General features: G+C 43.1%; 3 protein-coding genes across 15 annotated transcripts in view; 1 reads left to right on the forward strand and 2 right to left on the reverse strand.

Moving 5' to 3' along the window:
* Window positions 1-552: 552 nt before the first annotated feature.
* Window positions 553-11,189, reverse strand: vkorc1l1 (vitamin K epoxide reductase complex, subunit 1L1). The gene is made up of 3 exons (XM_088615930.1): window positions 10,955-11,189; window positions 6,218-6,327; window positions 553-4,409 (listed from the first exon to the last, which is right to left on the reverse strand). The coding sequence occupies exons 1-3, from the start codon at window positions 11,143-11,145 to the stop codon at window positions 4,183-4,185; spliced, it is 528 nt and encodes a 175-aa protein (XP_088472056.1). The 5' UTR covers window positions 11,146-11,189; the 3' UTR covers window positions 553-4,182.
* Window positions 11,190-14,634: 3,445 nt separating this feature from the next.
* Window positions 14,635-16,070, forward strand: LOC148643594 (nuclear protein 2-like). The gene is made up of 2 exons (XM_088616478.1): window positions 14,635-14,973; window positions 15,687-16,070. The coding sequence occupies exon 1, from the start codon at window positions 14,729-14,731 to the stop codon at window positions 14,957-14,959; it is 231 nt and encodes a 76-aa protein (XP_088472604.1). The 5' UTR covers window positions 14,635-14,728; the 3' UTR covers window positions 14,960-14,973; window positions 15,687-16,070.
* A 1,801-nt stretch (window positions 16,071-17,871) lies between these two features.
* mtmr4 (myotubularin related protein 4) overlaps window positions 17,872-20,847 on the reverse strand; it is a 68,809-nt gene continuing 65,833 nt past the window's right edge. For 11 of the 13 annotated variants that reach the window (XM_088616469.1, XM_088616473.1, XM_088616474.1 and 8 more), the window contains 3 exons: window positions 20,516-20,653; window positions 20,302-20,390; window positions 17,872-19,782 (listed from right to left, as the gene is read on the reverse strand). In XM_088616469.1, coding sequence (XP_088472595.1) covers window positions 19,605-19,782; window positions 20,302-20,390; window positions 20,516-20,653 — 405 coding nt within the window. In that variant the 3' untranslated portion in view covers window positions 17,872-19,604. The remainder of the gene's footprint in view (window positions 19,783-20,301; window positions 20,391-20,515; window positions 20,654-20,847) is intronic. The other 2 variants (XM_088616477.1, XM_088616465.1) reach the window with 1 other exon arrangement.

Genomic DNA, 20,847 nt, shown 5'->3' on the forward strand with positions numbered 1-20,847 from the left:
AGTTAAACCAGCAAGCAGCCGATTTCACTTGTCAAGAAGGGAGTTGCAGTCAAAACCTGCAGATGTACCACAACAGAAACTTATATGGAAACCTAAAATGTATAATGCTCCTTTCTCTGCCCAGGATGTCCCACCCCTGGGCTCAAGGCACTCAATCTTTACAGTTTTCAACACAGAAGACCTTCTCCATAATCTACAGGGAGCCACAGACCCCAAGGACACGAGTGGAAATGTAGGGAGCTACATTTAACTTTGAGAGCAAGAAGAATATTTGCCAAAGTGTGTGGGAATATTGAACAAGATACCCCATCGTGTAGAAGCCCATAACCCTGGCTTCTTTCAAGGAGCAGCTGGATGAGATACTCAGTTCGCTTAGCGACTTGCAGGCAAATAAGTTGGATGATCCCAAGAGCCTCAGGTACTTATTTTGGCGATCTGCGGTGCTGCTGGATTCCCTACACAATTCCATGTCATGCATGTGCTCATCAAGATGCTGCAGTGCACGCTGGGAGATCACAGACACCAGGGACTCAAGAAGAACAGAAATGTCAATTAAGAGGGAATGTTTTAATGGTTGACCATTTCCACACGACAGTGACACGGTTCAAGTGTTCAATGTAGTGTCATCACACGCAACACCTCTCATACAGTATCTAATGATGGGAACTTTAGATTGTGAGATTTATTTATTTTTACCTACCTTCATGTAACACTTTTCATGTAAGAAAATACAGCGTTTTCATCAACTTATGTTTGGCAAAATAATACAGAAGCAACCCTTAAAAACCGTTTTCCCAAACAAAAACTCGACACTGACAAATCCCTGACCTCTGACCCATTTCAAGCATTTTCTACCCAAACCACCTAAATAGTGTGAACTCTTTCTACACCGTGAAAGGGCATAATACTTCACCTTACAAGTCCCCCTGGAAGGAAAATAACTTCACTAACAACAAAAAAAATCAGTGTAAAACCGTCCTCAAAGTGTGTAAACAGAACAAAAATAATGAAAGATGTACAAAAGAAGCCACTTGGTACCGAGAACCATCACTGTCACCGGGGGAAAAATAATTGCATTACAAAATACTTGCACAAAACTAAAAAAACAGCACAAGAGGTCTGACAATGGGGATTTTGTAGGCTGTGCTCTCCTACAACATCTATAAATCAGACTAACAGAGCTTAACAAGGGACTTCAAATGAATGTAATAAACCTCAAAGGCAAGCAAAAGAGCCAACTGCCATTTATTGTTTAACAAGACAAGAATGTGGCCAACTCAAGGTCTAGTGTTAAACAGAAGGCACTTTTTCTCCTTTTCTTGTGGTCACGTGAAACTCTTATATTTTAAGATCCAGGGATTAAGTCAATGTTGAACTGCTATTATTTAATCTTGACAGTCTATTCACAGAACCAGTTAAACTCAAAACATTTCTGGGGGTGTCGGTTAAATGAATATTAGTGATCCAATTCTGTGGAAAACTAACAAACAAAAATAGTAGCTCCCAATCAAACTGTTCAGAGTTGCGAAGCAATTTTTTTCTTTTCAACTAAGAGCATAATTTTGCAGACATACCAGGCTAACTGGAAATTCTACATGCTTTATTTCAATGCCACAACCAAAACCAGGTTCCAGCACTGCAAGGATTAAACGGGACTGCTGACAAAGACCACATAACACACGTTCCGAGTACAAACCAAAAAAAAAAACCTTGCTGCTGATTATCACAGGACAGTAATGCATACTTTGATTTCTACAGCAGACAACTGCAAATGTTTTTCTTTTCATTTTGCACTACAGTGGTTTACATCGTTATCAACAAGCACAGATTCAACTCTGCTCTGTTCAGAAAAGACTAGCTGCCACCAGCTTCAATGTTATTATTGTGACCCTATGCTGTTATGCAATCCTGCACAATGACACAAATGGCTTGAGTTCTGATAGCAGAAAAGCATGTAAGCTCCTTAGTGTGGGTGTGTCTGACTTACAGAACCAAACTTGCTTCTCGTTCCTTGGCAGGTTTTACAAAGCATTTTTTAGCTATTGTGAGGTATCAGGTGCTAGGTTACCCATTTTGGGCATATAACCAAGGAAAAGCACAGCCTTCTGGGAAGTATTTGTGGGGAGTGGAACAATGCAAGGAAGAACTATTCTGACTGCACAACAACCACCAACATCAATCCCTGCCAATTAGTAGGATGTGCACAAAAAACCTGATACCTACAAACTAGCCAGCACCATACCCACAGCAGACAGATTTCTTTTAACAGTGACATTTCCAGGCATTCAGCACTACAAAGAGCAGTGAGCAAAAACTTGACAGAAGGCATAAAAATCCCCAAATACACATTAGTCATTAATGTAGATGCGTGGCTTAAAGTACAATTGTTACATTTAAGCTTGGAATACTTTAGAAAACAGAAGTAAATCACACAAGAGTGTTTAGACAGTTATTTAACCATGGACCTAATATATGAAAACCTGCTTTGAAGAACCAACCTTAACCTTTTAGGTTAAGCATACCAACATATTGTATAATAGCACAATTCTGTAAAAATGGGCCATTTAATGGAAAACATGACATTTCTTAGACCTACAAGAAATCAGTGCCCCACTGCCCACTGTGCTTGTAAGCCTATAATACAAGATGCTACAGCACAATTTGAATTCTACTCTGTATCAGATAGCATATTCACTGGTAAAACACACTAATCTCTCTTTAGCAAAATTAATAAGGTTTTCAAAGCCCACTGGCCACTGATAAGGCTTTACCTGTCCTCTTGCAACATCCTAATGACCAGTTCAAGGACTACTCTAGAAATGACTAACTTGGGATTTCAGGCAAACCAGTTGAGAAGCCCGACATAAGGAATTTACCTTCTTTCTAGATACGATTGCAGCTTAGCAGAATTTGGAAATGATACAACAATTGTAAATAACCCTTCTGACCATGATTTTTAATAAAATGGTGCACAGTTCATTAAGCTGTATGAATGGCTGAATAAAGAGCCCATTAGAAATGACCACAAACTACAGCTATGCACGTCTACATAACTTTAAGCAGCAAGTCCTATGCCTCGTGCCATGATTACATGCTACATTACATTACCCATGAGACCTGCTGAATCCCTCAAAGAAATCCGATCGAAAACTGGTTCTCAGGTGCTTTCTATGCGATTCTTGTACGGAAACTGCGGTTTTGGGAACTTGCTACTTACGTGCTCCCAGCAGGAAAACAAAGGGTACGGTCTTAGTTTTGATCCTGGTAAAATCCAGTTCTACTGTTTTAACAGGAGGGTGAAAGCAAGCACATTGTAACCCTCAGTGACCCAGGCAGGTGACTTACAACTTCTTAGTTAATATGCATCAGCAGAGCCCAGAACAGCACTTGGCCTCAGCCCGACTTGTGGAAACTACTGTGGTCATGGCAGTTGCAAACACGTTTTGGGAATATTGTTCCAGATCAGCACTGATTTCAGTCCAGTTTTTTTTTTCTCCGACAACACTAAAACATAGAGCTCTACCTATCCTGGAATATTAACAGAGCAGATATTTACACAAAGTAAAAAGGAGGCTAACTTGGTCAGAAAATCTGAGAGCTCTACATTAAAAAGCTGCAAGTTCTCCTCCGTAATGCAATATTAGTGGTCCTTTTCAAAACATATTGTAAACAAAAACATTTTTCTTTTCACTTCTGTTCTTGGAATCATTACATGAACTGTACAGTAACCTTATGATCATGCAATTATTTTCCTCTTAATTAAGTTCCTTTAGATTGATGTACAGCTCAGGCATACAGGAACTGATCTTCCTATCCATTTCAAGTATACAACTTTAAAAGTTCATTTTCCTCCCCTAGACTGGGGTGTCCTCCAAGTTCAATGTAAAAGACATTTAAGGTTCGTCAGTGCTCGCTTGTCTTCTTGTTTCCCCTGTCCACCTCCTGGAAAGGAATGTCAACACAGGAAGCAGATAATGGAAAAATGAAGAAAACAAACAAAAAAAAAGATTAAAAAAGGCTGATTTTTCTCTCTCTTTTTTTAAATCCTTCTCTCTTACTCATGGTACTTGCGATCTCCGTCACCCAACGGATGATTTGTTTTTAAACTGCAGAATGAACATCGTGGAAGCAGAGGTCTCCTGGTGGCAAGTCAGAGAGTTCAGAGGTGGGGAGGGTTGACGATTAGTCCTGCTTGGCTTGGAGTTGCTGCTTCCAAGCGTCATTCAAGTAAACGAGCCGCTTGTAGTTGAGGACAAAGAGAATGAAGTTCAGCGCGTACGTGGTGATGCAGATGATGCAAAAGTCCTTCAGCACGAAGTACAGGATGTAGCTCAGGTACAGCGATCCCACTACCGACACAATGGACGTCGTCATGAGGATCAGGGCCGCCACCGCACTTACCGTCATCCCTGCGAGACGGGGGGGGGGGGGGTGGGGGGAAGGAAAGAGGAGTGAGGGGATCTGAAACATCACCGCCAGCATTTTGCTCCCCAGACAATTTGGGAATTATCTGAAGAGCTTCGCCGTTACAGCTGTACCTGTAACCCAAATTAGGCAGTCTCCAGAAAACCAAGTAAATTCATTTCTGCGGCTTCCTCTAAATGAGTTCTTCCCAGTCCTGCTTCTGGTGACCCACACACCTGCTGGTTTTCATTCCATCCCACCTTCGTTAGGTAACTGAAGCCTTAATTGATCTATGAAGCACTGGGAACAAACAGCACAAATTAATCTTACTGTCAAGTCAATAAAGGGTTTGATTGGGTCACTGGGGGCTCTTGTGGAACAGAACCCAATGGGTGTGTGGGTCACCAGGACCAGGGTTGGGAACCACTGCTCTAAATCCTTTGCAATTCACACACTTTCAAGATAAGCTTGATTTAAAGTCACTGGTCCTGTTCCCAGACTAACACAGAGGCGCCCAGTACCTCTCCGACGATCCTAGACTTTTTATTCCAACTACTCCTCCAACTCCCAACTAAAATAAATATTCAGGATTAACTTAACAGCCAGGTGGCAGCTCCTGAAGAGTGGAGTTAGGCGTCACTGCTGAAAACCTGTAAGGTCCAGAACCCGCAATGGTTTAAAATTATTACACATTACAGTTCAAAGAAATAAATAACTACAAAGCCTTTAAATATTTAAACAGTAGAACCATGATCGCTAAATTAAATGGAAGAGCATGACCACGCTTGCTTCACTCTCACACATAAATGCAAAAGGTAGCTTTAAGCTAAATAGCCACATCTTTTAAGTCTTGAAACCCTTTTCCTTTGTTCCTCTATGAGGGTATAAATTTATATTTTTTTCCAGTAAAAAATATCAGAGATGTTAAAAATATCCGGGGCTTAATGTACAGCTCCTCCAAAGAAACACAGAACTCAGCTTATGTCAAACCTGTTCTTATACATTTAGTTGGCAAAGTTATACATCAAGAAATTGAATGAATGGGAAGACATGACAATACTACTTCCAAGGAAAAAAGTCTGGAACTGCTGATCTTCATCCCTAAATGGTGTACTTTTACATTTCTCAATGTTTAGTTAACACTAGGATACCCTCTCTGCTGTTTATCAGTTTCAAAGCACTGATCAAAGCCTTTGGGTCTATGGGATGGGTGACAATGACCTTTGAACTCTGATTTTCAGCACACTACAGTGCAACACAGAGCCAAGAGCACAGCATGGACGTAACCTTCTGAAACAGAAAGCACATTCTTTAAAAGTGGTTAACCCGCACTCCATTCACAGAGGGCAAAGCAAAGAACTCTTTTACATCAAAATGGAAACAAAGAAAGTTAAAAATCTTGCCAGAACTGCGGGACAAAAGAGAGGCCATTAAAACCGAATCATGCTATTTCATTATTTCTGTGTTCTTCGGGTTTTTGTGAACAGTGCTAAAGGAAAAGGTTCTGAGGGCATACTGACAAAAAATGGAGAACAAACAGTGTGCTACAATACGTCTTCAGTCTCTCAACATGAATGCAAACCCTGGCCTTTAAGAGAATCTTACAGCAGCTGTAGAAGTATATACTGGAGCCGGTTCATATATAACTGGAGGAACCACTGTGGTTTTCAATGCACGGCTACAAGCCTTATAGATTCCAACACATTGATGGAGGTGCTTCTGCTCAAAGAGCTTAACAGCAAGCAAAAATTAAATGGGTTAAATGTTCTATTTATACTTGAATTAATTCATTACGTGTTTTCCAAGTACTCACCTAGTAACAGCTGGAAAACATAAAACATGAGTCCGTAGACACTGTTTGGCTGGTTCATTGCACTGTTTTTACCAAAAATGGAGCCCAGCAGCCCAAATCCTCTACCCCATCTGGAAAAAAAGACACAACAAGCAGATTAGCAAACCCACAGCCTTCCTTAAAGAACCAAAACAAAAGAAGTCATGCCTATGGTTATCGTGCTGAACAAGCGTTAAATGCATTCTCGTTAAATGCAATGCATTCTTTAAAAAGGGAAAGCTTCTGAAATTCTTTAGCAAGCTAGCATTTTTTAAAAACAATTTGAGACCTCATATCTGTTACATGCTTATCTTCCACTTTTGCTGTTCAAAGATAATACCGAGAACACCAGCTACATAATGACACGAACTGCGTTGGAACTCAAAGCACAGAGGGGTTCTGGAATTCCGACTGCTAATCTATAATCCCAGCAGGCATATAAAAGGACATTGCCAATTCGCTACAGAAACAACAGCACTTTTAGGGCTCTAGTGCAGTGCCCGACATACTTATGGAATACAAGAACAAAAGATAAGGGCTATTCTCAAAGCTCATTTTCATGAGGGAAATTTGACTCCCACTGTCCTACTACAGGTACAAGAAGAGAAGCAGATCTTACTGCCAATGATTATCAGTCACACACATCTTTGTGCAGGACTGCTGCTCACTGCATACTAACATGGCCCACTTAGACTTTAGACTGGGATTAAGTAACCATGATAGATGATGGAAAAATAAGGGTGCAGAAACAAGGCAATGAGAAATGTCATTTTCTTGCACGGAACAAATTAGTTTTGTGTTCTTCTACCACGACAACCTCATCCTCATTCACACAGGGTGTAGACTCTTTGAACTGAGTTACAATGTTCCTTTCCCAGCAAAGGTAATGAGACGTCTTTTTAAAGCCATGTCAACCACACATACAAGGGTGTGGCCACAGGCCAGTTGACAGAGACGTGTGCTTGCTTGTGCAGGCGGAGCCAAGATTTCTCTTCCACAGCTCTACTGCACTGGACCCCAGCACAGAGAAGCCACAAGAAGCTCAGGAGGCATGTCTACAGGGATCCCTGAAAGACCACCAGGGTGGTTTAGATACAAATAAAGACTATTGTAGGTCCTATTGAAGTGCTTTGTTTTGCTGCTTGGTGAACAAACACCGCAGACACTGTCCACTGGCATTGTGCCCTCACGTTTGAAGGACAAGAACAAAAAACACACTTTACTTTTAACCCTTGTATCCACCAGAAGTGAAGAAGCAGAAGCTACCGACAATCCATTGTGGACCACAGCCATTCTGTCCCAGTCTCGGCACTGGCTTAAGATGAAGTTTGGTTAACCCAGACAAATTCAATTTTGCTTTGAGGCTCCGGAGATCCAGATCTAGACTTTGCTGGATTACCAGTATGTAAGCGCAACAAAAGACCCAGTGCTGATAAGAATAAAATCTAAAGGCTACAGTTCTAACTCCAACAAAGGTGTGGGTCAGCTGGCCTCAGACTGGGATATGCACATTATGGAGAACAAGCTCACCAAAAGCAGGAACTGACTGGACTTGTGCCACAAAGGCTACAGGACGTGCAGGCAAGAGCTGCACTAAAACAAGAAGCTCTCTGCGAGGTTTACCTCCGCACACTCTGAGACCAGGGCAACTACATCATTCTTCACTCGAAGACAAAGACATACGGCACGTGGTCTGAATGGGCTATATCTGTTACTTTCAACATGACAGAGCCCTTCCAGATTGAGTACAATGTGTCCACTGTCCAATAACTCCCTTCTTCAAAGCGCTGACTAAAAGTCAGCCACAGCGGGGACACTTCTGGTTTCCAGTTGCGAGTCCTCCTGACTCACACTCAGATGTTAAGCATCTGGATTGACTTGGAGAGCTGCCTGACTCACTCTTGGGAAGATACAGCCAGACCCAGGTAGCAGGCACTGCTTGCTCAACAAGATAAGATTTCAAAACAATTGGTCACATACAGGTGTTTTCCTAAATTATTTAGCTCATGCCTTGTCTTCGCCTTGTTTCAAAGGTAAAGCCTAAATATTTAAAAAGTAACCACACACGTCTGCACAGGCCTCTGCACTCACTTTGGTGCTGGCTGCAGCAGCTTGGTCTAAACGTAAACCATTTGCTTTCTTAATAATAGCTGTCTGACTCTTCTTTTCTGTGCATTTACACACACACACACAAACATTTTCTACTTGGGGAAAACCATGGTCTTTGACATCACACAAGTCAGAGGGATTTCTTTACAGTTTGCCATTCCTTTAGCTAAAACTGCCCCGGAGACAGAAGCAACCAGGCACACAGAACTCTCTTCTCCTGCTCCTTGTCAACAGCCACACCACCCACTCTTGGAATCTTTACACCTGCTTTGATTCACAAAAGGACCTGAAAGGTGAGACCCCTCAGACACATCCAAGGATTCAAAACTGATTAAATAAAATGTCTGTGCCTTAGATGAGCCTTAGCAACCTACAAATCATTCTCACCCTTGGATACAATTGCTCTGGAATGCTGAACGACAAGACGGGCGTCACAGAGTGATGCGAGAAACAGGACGGGCTTAAAACGTGGGGCAAGAAATTGCTTCTTTAGCCCCTCGTAACCCTCAAGCCCTTGGACTTCTCAACTTCGAACACCGAGCGATGAAATGTCACTGTATCCAGTAAAGAAGACCATTTGTCTAATTCCTCATTCAAATGTCACATGACAACTTTACCACTTAAAGAGGACACTTTTTATTACACCAAGTAACAACTAAGAGCTGGGGGGACAATACAATTTTAAGATGCATATATCACTATTTTCAAAGTGAGCAAGTTTTTATGTCATTTGTAATGAAGGACTGGAAATGCTTTGATCAAATTCAGCATTCTAGATTTCAGTCTGATGTATAACAGCTGTTTTTGACAGCTGGATCACAGTACAAGTATAAGACAGAACAACAGTAAGTCTCAATAATCATAAAATTATTTCAATTTTGCAACTTATTGCAGACATAAAATTAATCAAAATAAATCATTTGGAAGTATTAGTAACTGTACAATGTGTTCCCAGTGGCAGAAAGAGCTGGAATGTACAAAGCATGGGGAGAAGTGTTTTAAGCAGACAGATTTGTGACAGAAAAGAAAAACGATCACAATTCGTTTCAGTGTATGTTTCAATTCATCCACAATATTTCACACTAAGATATTAACATAGCCAAGTAAAACAGATTTCATCATACCGCCAACTCTAAAAAAAAGTTTATTACAATGTGCCACCAGTTTTAGATTGTGTGAGTAATCCAATAATCAAATGTCATATGGACATCTGCTATAACACTACATTAAGAAAATTATGACATTGAAAACGATCCTTTCTTGTACGAAGAAAAAACTAGGCCTTTCACCTTTTGCAGCTGCCACGTGCAAAAACTGTATGATGATATCATCCACTGATTGCAAAAGAGCACTCTGCAATAATAAATGATTAGGAGCTGTGTGATAACGCACCAATCTCCAGTTTTCACAGCAGAAATGCAGACTTCACCCCCCACCAGAGTAATCAGGTGTTCAATCAAACTGCTATGAACTCCAACACACCCAGCTGAACACCAAAGCTGGGCATACTGTACAGCCTATTAAAAGCTGACTTACATTGTAACTATTACTGAGTCATACAAAGTATGCTGACATTTTAACAATTTCCTCCCTGTAAAACTGAACACATCTTGTTGACCTCTGACCAACATCATCACATTCCTATACTGGTCTTCACTCGGGTCTCCCAGTGAGAGACACTGGACCTTCACTCCCCGAACACACATCATGGATATCCACAAACACTGTGTGACATTCTAAAGAAAGCACCATACAGCTCAGAGACTCGGTTTTAAAGGTATGACATTATTGCAATAACTGAATAAATGAAGCTATTGGCCAGTCTTATAGATGAATTCTGTACAATTTATGCTGCATCTGAGAAGCAATCAGTTAGCCTCAGTCCTCAATGATTTAAATAAATCACTGGGATTGGAATAATAACCAAACCATATATCTGAACAATTCTCGGCTGTGTAGCTAGATACAGTATATATACCTATTTAAGAAACGTTCCTCCTGAAAACCACAATCCCAAAATCCCTCTCCACCCTTCCCATTGTATGGTAGCTGCCAGCTCTGCAATTAACCCCTTTATTACCTGGAAAAAATGATCAACCACCGTCACTATTATATATATGATGTGAAACATACATTACTAATCAAAATAAACTGGGCATTGAAAATAACAGTCACTCAAAAAAAACACAGTAACACGTTTTGTTTCCACTTGCTTTATCGTAGCACTCTTAGTAAATCGTATGCTGCCAGCTTATTCCTCTGGCTTTTGGCCTTAGCGTTTCTAAGAAAAGACAGAAACGCTTTAATTTATGTGTAAGACACAAACCTACACAAATCACAGCACGGACCTCCCTGTCGTTGTGGCATCTGGACAGTGCTGTGGACCCACAGAGGACTGCACCGACTGCCCAGTTAGAGACCTCGAATCAGAGACATCAACGAGCGACCGGTCAGGGCGCCTCAAACACATCAGGACCAAGAGACCCTGCCCTCCCAAGCGATGCCACCGTGCATCTCCCCAAACCCATTCACTCTGCCGGTCCGGACTACAAGCAAAAACCGGCTGCCGGCCACTAGCTGGGCTCTGTTGCACTGGAGGAGTCGCGATACCTGGAGGTGAACACTTTGGAGCAGCTCACAGAGTCGCCCACGTCGCACATGGCCAGGTAGTTCGGGTCTCTGGCCTTTTCCGTCTCCACATGGAAAGCGTAGAAGGACAGCAGGATGCCCAAGACGCAGACCAGCAGCCGGGCTATTCTCTCCCATCGAGGGGTGGACACTCTCAGGACGGGCGCCGCCATCTTTCTCCGGCCTTGCTCGCACACGCAGCCGCCTACTATTGGGCTGTGGGAGCGCCGACGTAATGGTGCGTGACCACGTCGCACAGCGTGCGTCGGGGGGGTGGAGCCCTTCTGCTGGGCTGGGCGGGGGAGGTTGTTGAGGCAGGTGAGCGTGTTGTCTCCGGGATGCGCTGCACAATTTTCCCTTGCGTGAATTCCGTGCATTCCTTTCACTCCTGCGACGGGCTGGAGAAGGCGAGGCGTGAGATGCTGCTCCAAAGTCTGGACCCAAAGAAAAATAATTGGTCTCGCTCGCTTATGATAGTTTCTTACTAATTCGACGGGCGCTTCGAAGACTAGGTACGTTTTTACATGGGGCTGGGCGCATAAAAGCGCGCTTATTTACAAGAGGAGTAAAGTGCAAATGATGGGAGAAAATAGTCCTAGATTTCAAATAGATTTCTTAAATTCTGTTTTTATTACTGCATGCAAACTGTGCTGTTTAGTTAATATTAAATATACCACAGTATTTAAATTAAATGTTTTTTTCCAAATACTTCCGACATATAGTTTTTAAGTATGTAAATGTCTTTAATGTGGAAATATTGATAAAGGCATCGGAAACATCCCAATTAGAATGGTTATATTCTAACAATAAATTATAAAACCATTCAGCAATTGAAATCAATAGTTTTTTTGTATTGTATGTATATGGAATTGTATGTGTTGACGCACTGTACATAAAAGATTTTCAGTCTGTTATTGGACATGCTTTCATTTCCTTTAATACGAGATTTGAGGTTAAAGGCGGAGTCACGTGGTCCGGGGAGTCACTTCCGGTACGGGCATTTGTCTTCATCAACTTGAATCTCATTTTAGAAAGATTTTGGCAGCCAGGATCAGTCATGTAACCGAAAAGCTCAAGTTCTGAACGGGTGCTTGATCGCAGGTTTCGAAGTCGACATTAAGATTGGAATTAATATCCAGAATGGCGTGAAGCCAGAATGTATGTTAGTCCTTTAAAGCACCCCTGCTACTTTTTTTGTTCACAGCAAACAGTGGAATGTAGTGGAAAGATCACGGTGATGGTGGCTGTTATTGAAGCAGGTAAAGCCGGCACCTGGTCGGTTATAGGAGAATTGGAGAATTTCCCTCTAAGGCAGCACAGATCCTTGAAAGTGCAGTGAGTGGTGCACCAGCAGTAGACAAAACACTGACTTCTGACCCTGCTGTGGCTTTCTCCTAATGGCTGGGCTGGGTTAGGGGTTAGGGAGGAGAAAAGGTGACTTGTCATCTCCCTCCAATAGTCTCCCTCCCTGGACTTGTCTTTCCAAACTACCTGCGAACAAATATCTGCGATGGCGATAATGGCTTCAACCAAATCTAGACGCTGGCTACAGCACAGCTAGCAGCACTATGATCACGTCAGATTTCAGGAGCAGAGCAAGGCTGGACCTGGCTGTGCAGGATCTGTAGGACTCTTTTTGCTGTAAAATGGTTTGGCAGACCAGTAGGTGTCACTGTTCCCTCTGGATCATCTATCCAATTCAGTCATGGGGGCGCCAGAGCCTATCCCAGCAGGGCAGGGTGCACTCTGGACAGGACACTGGTCAATAGCAGGACAGACACTCACACCAGGGCCAGTTTTCCCAGCCGCCAATCAACTGACCAGCAGGTCTTTAGAAACTGACATAAACACAGGGAGAACATACAAACTCCACACCGATAGCTCCCCAGGAATGGAACCCAGGGCCCCAGCACTCTGATGCAGCAATGCTAACCACTGAGCTTAAGCCAGGATGATGAAGAGCATCCAACCACTCCAATACATGATGAAAACTTGTATTAATTATCATCATCATCACAGGTCAAGTATGCATTCCACTTAAGAAAATTTGTTGATGGTTTTTAATTGTTTTGGAAATCTGTGAAGGTATTTGTTGGTGGTTTTAAAAGCTTGAAAAGAAGTGTTTTGTGTTTTTGTTAATGTAGCAGGCGTTAACTAAGACGACAACTCTGTGAGAATTGAGGGGTTACACCACAACGAACGGTATATGAGATCAAAGAATCGTGAGTCGCACTAGGTGATTTAATTCTTTATAAAACAAACACCTATCGCATAACAAACTTATTTTAAGTAGAAAAATGAAGACTGTCCCCATTAGGATCACAACGTTTAAGAACGACAACCGGATCTGACAGCTGTTTCCGCCTCAGTTCATAAACCTGGTCGCAGAGCGATGATAAAGCCCATCCGCTTCACTGCTTCCTGCTACATAGCGGCCGCAGCCGCCGGCCGGTCAGAGCCTGCTCTATACATGGCGCGGTGGAGAAAGGCTCCCTCGTGTGGCGATTTGGAGAAAACAATGCGTGAGGAAGCTGCATATTTTGAGAAATTAAACATGACTTAATAATAAATAATAACCCCTATACTTACATAGCGCTTTTCTGGCCACTCCACTGAAAGCGCTTTAGTAATGGGGTCACCACCACCAGTGTGCAGCCCCACCTGGATGATGCGACGGCAGCCACCGTGCACCAGTCCGCTCTCCACACACCAGCTCTCAGTGGGGAGGAGAACAGGGTGATGAAGCCAATTCATAGATGGGGATTATTAGGAGGCCATGATTGGTAAAGGCCAAGGGAGAGTTTAGCCTGGACACCAAGGACAGCCCTACTCTTTGTGAGAAACCCCCTGGGATTTTTAATGACCATAGAGAGTCAAAACCTGTTTTACATCTCATCCTAAGGATGGGGCCTTTTTACAGTGCAGTGTCCCCATCACTATACTGGGGCATTAGGACCCACACAGACTGCAAGGCAAGCGCCCCCTACTGGCCACACTAACACCTCTTCCAGCAGCAGCCTTAGCTTTCCCAGGAGGTCTCCCATCCAGGTACATGCTGAGCTTCAGGGGGATTTACAAGTTGTGAGTTGCAGGGTGATATAGCTGCTAACCTCCTGACCAGTATATATACTTCAATCGATATATTTAATGTCCTTGAGCACGAACTCATGAGATAGGTCCAAATAATTCACCATTATCACTCATCACTCAAGAATAGTGAATCTCTGCTAGAACTAATTTAGCCTATTCAACCTAGTGAAGGTAAAATCAGTTTTTTAATGACTGTATATTTGTTGCTTCTTTGAAAAACACACCAATAAACCAAAACATAAGATTTGATGTCAAGAGTTTCCAGAATGTAATAATTCCAACAATGTGCCAATGAACCACAATTCTGTTTTTCGCAGGAATACAATTTAATATTTACACATTTAAACTACAAGAGTTCCCGCTCCCCACTTCGACTCCCTTACTTTTCATAACAATAACGCCAATACTGTAATTTTTAAAAAACAAAAAACACATAATAATTACACTCAACACCAAAACACAAGTCATGTCAACAAGCCACACGCGCCGCATTCTCTTAACCACGCGACGAAGTGAACCCAATCACATGGCGTCATTTCAAACACGTGACAGATAGGGCACGCTGTCTGGCTGACGTCATATGTTTACATACAGAGAACAAGGAGCTGGTTTGTCGTCGCAGTGCTTCTGATCAGAGCTCGGCTCGTGTCTTTTAACGCGCAAACAATGGCAACAGATATCGAGACCCTCGCCTCTTTCGAAGAGGAACACTATGACCAGTACGAGTATTATAACCTGATTGAATTCTCCTGCCACGCAGGCGGCAAAGGGAGAACGAAGAGAGAGATCGGGCTGCATACCAACCGCCATTGCCCCGCTGGTCACGAACGGAAGATCGCGGAGAAGTTTCACAACAGCGAGTTAAAGCGAAGGAGATCCAAAAGCACGTCTTCTTAACAGGCGGATCGAAGGTATGCAAGGGACAAAGACGTTTGATTTTCAGCTTTACGCTTGCTGTAGTGCTGTCTGTTTGGCGTTGGGCTCTGCACAGACACGTCAAAACATGTCTGCCTCTCGCCGCCTCCTCCTCCCTATCCGTCTTCCATCTTCAATGCAACAACACAAGCCAGCTCTGAGCGCTGTTTCGATGTTACTTTAGCAGTCAAAACCACCTCGATTAGGATCTTTAATGACCACGTTAATTCGTTATACCATAGTTGTCTTTAATAAGCAAACGACCTAAGATTCAAAACAGCTGTTTACAATGATGACAGGATGAAAACCATTTTGCTGTCCCGTTTTAGTCTGGATAAACTAAGGAAACAAAGTGTGACTCCTTTATGTGTTAGCTTTTGAGCTTCTTTGCTGACATACTTTGAATATGTAGAATACAGATCGTAAGAAATAGCACTTAAGAAGACAAGAAACAAATATTTTAGGAGGTGATTGAAACAATCTAGTCTAAAGCCAGGGTTATTCTGTTTGTATTCCTAAAATAGAATAAAATCGTTATTCCGCTAGGCAGTTATGTTTTTCCGGTCTCAGAAAAAACACCACTTACGGCAGAACACAGGTGTGCTCTTTCTGTGCCAAAAAATACACATTTCAGCACTTTCCTCTGCAGAGAGCGATATCAAGATTTTATCAGTATTAATTCCTTGTTTGGGTTTACTCCTCTTTTCAGGTTTTCCCTTTACACAGATCTGGATTTACGGACCCAAAACTTAAGACACGGCTGACCAGTGTTCCCTTGAATGTGGCTCAGCGTGTCTGGAGTTCTCTTCGTCCCTGAGAATGGAGACCGAGTATTGCGATATGTGCTTTGATGCCTGTCAGGGCCGCCTTAGGGTTTCTCTTAACTGTAGACCCTCAATGAGGTTTTTAACCGTCATGTTACTGTGGGTGCAATGCTATTTGTATGCAGCACTTTTCTGAAAAGGTTTATAATAAAACTTTGACCTCTGGTGTGAGAATATCCCAGGATTTGACCTCTGCTTGTTGTGTATTCCACACTTCATGGCTGATCTTTGTTGTATGTGCACAATAAAGTCAGAAACTATTGATCTTATCAGTTTTGCCTGGTTGTTTTTCTTCAGGTGTTGAATGTAGGAGGGCTGTAAAAAGTTCCGTTTCATCAGGTCCTGAATTTCCATAACTTAAAGAAATTATGGTTTGCATTTACCATGTCAAGCAGTACTTTTCTGAGTAAATAGGAGGCATTGCATAATCCATCCATTTTCTAACCACTTCATCCAGTTGAGGCTTGCGGGGGAGTCGAATCCTATCCTAGTAAACCACAGGTGCAAGGCAGGGTACGCCCTGGATGGGATACCAGCCTATCGCAGGGCAGACCGATACCACAGGCACACCCACTCACACAAGGGCCAATTTTCCCAGATGCCAGTTAACCTACCAGGATGTCTTAGGACTGTGGAAGGAAACCAGAGGACCCAGAAGAAACCTATGCAAACCTGGACAGAACATGCAAACTCCATTCCGATTGCAACCCAGGTCAAGCATTGAAACAGGGGACCCAGCACTGCAAGGCAGCAACCACTCGGGGTATTTTTTTTATAGTTGCCAGAACTGAAACTTGCACAGTACTGGAATACACTGTGGATTCAGATGTGTTTTTACTCTTTTCCTGCTGCAGGGCCTACTCACTATGTTGTACAGGTGTTTCCAACGCGAGTTCGCTTTGTGTAAACCGACATCTATCAAGAGGCCAATACACAAGTTACTGGGTACAGTGCATCTTTTGAAGATTTTATGGGCCGGTGGTGTTGAACGATGTCATAAAAAGATCCAAGGCGCATAGAAGCTGTCCTGTTGCTATTGGAGCCTCAGCTTGTGCTTTTCCCATCTCGCTTGGGAAAATGAAGCAGGCGCGGCTGGAAAATAAACCGGCCTTCAAGTTTTTTTAAGGGCTGAAGGCCAGTGAAAAAGGATGAAAGCGGATCAGAGTTCCACACCCCACAAATCCCTGGCCGCCGTTCTGAACTGGGCCTTTTCATAAAAACAATGCATGTCCCAGATAAATACTTCCATGATTTTATATTGATACTTACAAACTTCGAAATCATGGTAGTAGAACAGTAGGATAAAAAGGGAGAAAAAGTGGAAGTCCAGGAAGAAATGAGGATCATAAATACCTTTTGCCGAGAGTAACTGTGACTGTGCATCACCCTGTCTGTAGGAGATGTTTGTCTAAAGACCTCCTCCACAGTCTTTTCAAAGGGAGGTGCACACGAAGCCTCTTGGACACAGTTCGAGAACTATTTTGGCTTCATATTTCATGATGGGGTGGAAAAAAGGCAATTTTTTGTTCCAGTTTAACATGGGCCCATCTGCACTGTCAAACCTATTGAGCAGATCCCTCGGGAAACCCAAGTGGCGATTGTTTTGTTGGGGTACATGCAACATTCACTGGCCAGGTCTCTCCATGATCTGGAGTACAAGGTGCCCTGGGAAGACATCTTCTCAGGTATGCCCACATGTTTGGTCCAGAAGATCACAAGCCAACATAAAATAACCCCTTTACAAATCTCACCTTCAATAATGTATTACACAGGAGAGCAAATATAAGAGGAGCTCTGATCATGATTTGACCATGTGTACATCGTGACCCCTGTGACGGGAAACGGGTTGGGCTTTCTCTACATCTCCATCCCTTACACCACTGCCTCCCCTCCAGTGAGCGGGCACCTAGATGAGGCAGAGGCAGTCTAAGCTGAGCTCCATGCTCCTTGACCAGCTCCATGCTCTTTTATGTTCAGTCTCGACACTGTTGTAGAGGGGGAATTCTGCAGAGGGATGGGCGAAAAGAGGAAACATCTTATGTGAGGAAAAATGCCACAATGCAAGTCATGTCCTGATAGATATCTCTTTTTAATTAACCCATGGGATTTAACTTGTACAGTGCATTTCTTTACAACAATTAATGACTAGGTGACGATTTTAGCCACTAGTACAGATTTGATATCTAGATATATATTACATTTCTTTTTCTTTGCCCTCGCTGACACCACTGAAAGCAGGACCTAAGCATTAGGTGAGTGGGAACCTCTATGTCCCACTCAAACATTTTTTCACAGTTTTTTTTTTAATTTAGATCTTTGTTTTAATCTAATTTAAATTTCCCTGTTGAGGAACAGTTAAGATCCTCTCCTCATTAAGCAGCTAGCTAGTTGTACCGTTGAAGTAACAAGCAGTTCCAATTACTTAATAATAATTCCATTATAATTGAATTGGACTTTTTATGGTTTTAATCCATTCCCAATTATTAAGGTGGACTTCTAATTCACAAACAAAAAACTTTTTTATTTCAAAAAAAGATGGCACTATTGTTTTGAGAAACTCCATCCGACATTATACACCAGTCAGTTTACGATTTCTGGTATTATAAACAAAAAGACACAAAATGAATTGTATTATCTTCTGGGTCTAAAATGCCTTCATGTAATGCTTCAGTATGTAACATTTTAAAACTAAAAGATTACGATTGCTCTGAAGTGCCGAGAACAGAATTCTGCTTGATATTTCCAACCAATCTTAAACAGTGTCTTTTGAGAGTTCAATCATATCAATTTTTGATGACATCTTTATTCCTCAACCCAAGTATGGTCAGCTTTGAAATTTATAGTATTTTTGAAAATTATTATAGATTGAGTGCAATGTGTTTAGTACAACATTCCCATGTCACTTCACTAGGCCTTAACCTCCCCAGTAAAACACATGAACGTTACACACAGCAGTCCATAAATATGTTTTCTGACGTTCTGTAAAATGCATGAACACGCTAACGTGTCAGCTTTGTCCTGTGAAAACACTTGCCACTTCTCCCTGCTGCATTTGTGAACAGAAAAAAGAAAAGAGAAACGTCACAACAATACTATACTCTGGTTTAGCTTTGGAAAGACATGGAACTGCATAACTGGTGATTTGCAGATACACTGTAAAAACGGACACATACACAACCGATCTACACACACAGACATAAACCGTATCAGCGTTTCTGACTCTGTCTTGTTCGTTTTCAACATTACAATCAGGCTCTATGAGGCCCACAAGAGGATACAACTGCGTGAACTCTAGGTTTCTCCCTTTAACTGACGTTTGGTCTCAAAATCCCACCGATATATAACAGCTTGTAGTGCACGAAATAAAAAGAATTCACATACTGTAGCAGCATTTTTTAAATAGTAAGCCTTCACTATGCTGATTGAGCCCTGGGAGTCCCAATGCTTCTCCAGTAGATGGGAGATTGTCCTTTGTGTGTGGCATTACAAGATACGCAGTCCCAGGTGCATAGGTCAGAAGAACTGCTGGAGAGAGGGAATTCTTTCCAGCGCAGTTTGAACGCTGCCTCCGACCAGCTGGAACGCTGCGCCTTCAGGCTAAAAGACAGTCAACTGGGGAATAATTCATCAGGTTGGGACAGAATCTCCCTGCCTCCCCCGTGCCCCTACTCCCCTCCAAACAGTTGCATAGCCTTTCTAAGAGCTTTGGCTCCAGAGCAACGAGTCAGGAATGACACCAAGCCTGGATCGTCCGATAAGCCGGTGCGTCGTCAGGAGGCTCCCTGGGGAGCTGGGCTGGGCTCTCAGCTGGAGGCGGTAGCGATGGGCTTCTTCAGCTGCTGGCTCCTGATCTCCCGTGTTCTGGACTCCAGCAACAGGTCGTGGCAGGAGTTGCACACCAAGACCGGATCGTACAGCTGCTGGTCGGGGATGGGCAGCTTCAGGTGGCAGCAGTCCTTGCAGAACACGTTGCCACAGTTTCTGGGGGGGGGGGGGCAGACAGACACAATCAAATCTAGGCTGCAGCTATCAGCTGAGATCATGCTATGAAATACACTAATTTATGCGAGAAAGCAGAGTGACAGATCGACTCTGCTTCCCGGATATTGCTTAGCTGCAATGCGTCTGGAATGAAATTGGACTACAGAGACAATCCTTCAAGAAACAGCTGAGATGAGATCCTTGGATCAATAAGCTACTTAGCAATCAAATGAGATAGCTGGGCCAAATGTCTGCCACTCATTTGAAACTCTGCTGACGTTGTTATGATCAAGCAGAATTTTAGTGGCAGACAAAAGCACTGGAAAACTAGGGAGACAACAGATGCACTCTAAAGCTCAAGCTTCAGTTGTCATTCTAAATCATTTTTCTTGAATCAGCTCTGCCACACTTCGAATGTGTTTATCAAGAGAACATCACTTGCTGCACAAAAAAACAGAAGACTGGTTTCACCCAAGACTGGACGGGTTTTTTCATGAGGGCCCGAGAGAGACAGCTCACCTGCAGTGGTGGCGTCGTTTGGCAATCCAGAACTCGCAGTCGCAGCTAAAGCAATGAGACGCCATGTGATCGGGCACCCAGCGCGTGACCTGCCAATTGAAGACACAGATGAGATCACCTCAGGTAGAGATGAGCATTATCTTGAATAGGCGGAGGTGGTGTGAATGGGTGACGGCCGCCATGTCCGGTGGAGAAGAAGGTAAGGAAGAGAAACCTGGATTAGGCAATCAGGGACGCTGACCTCTGTGTCCTTCCTCTCCACCCTGTCCCAGCTGCCCTCCGAAAAGCAATCCTCACTGCGGTCGGACAGGGAGTCCTCTTCGTCGCTGTCGTCGGACTCCCGCAGACATGTCTGGGGAAGAGAGGGGGAGGGGTCACTTTAACAGGGTGCACAACGAGCGCACGGACATCTACAGGTCCAAGGGAAAAAAGGCACCGTCTTTCTGACGAAATGTAAAACCGAGATCCTGACTCTCCGTGGTCATAAAAAATCCCAGGGCGTGTTTGCCCCCGTTGTCCTGGCTAAATTACGCATTGGCCCTTACC

The sequence above is a fragment of the Lepisosteus platostomus genome, chromosome 22 (genome assembly GCF_059453375.1).
Source record: "Lepisosteus platostomus isolate fLepPlt1 chromosome 22, fLepPlt1.hap1, whole genome shotgun sequence".
Classification (NCBI taxonomy): Eukaryota; Metazoa; Chordata; class Actinopteri; order Semionotiformes; family Lepisosteidae; genus Lepisosteus; species Lepisosteus platostomus.

What these genes read in the sequence shown, in the direction of transcription:
- vkorc1l1 (XM_088615930.1), bottom strand. Translation starts at nt 11,145, where the DNA reads ATGGCGGCGCCCGTCCTGAGAGTGTCCACCCCTCGATGGGAGAGAATA. An exon ending in TCCAAAGTGTTCACCTCCAG is followed by an intron (nt 6,328 to 10,954) that starts GTATCGCGACTC and finishes CTTTTTTTCCAG; the next exon opens with ATGGGGTAGAGGATTTGGGC. An exon ending in TGTTTTCCAGCTGTTACTAG is followed by an intron (nt 4,410 to 6,217) that starts GTGAGTACTTGG and finishes CCCGTCTCGCAG; the next exon opens with GGATGACGGTAAGTGCGGTG.
- LOC148643594 (XM_088616478.1), top strand. Translation starts at nt 14,729, where the DNA reads ATGGCAACAGATATCGAGACCCTCGCCTCTTTCGAAGAGGAACACTAT.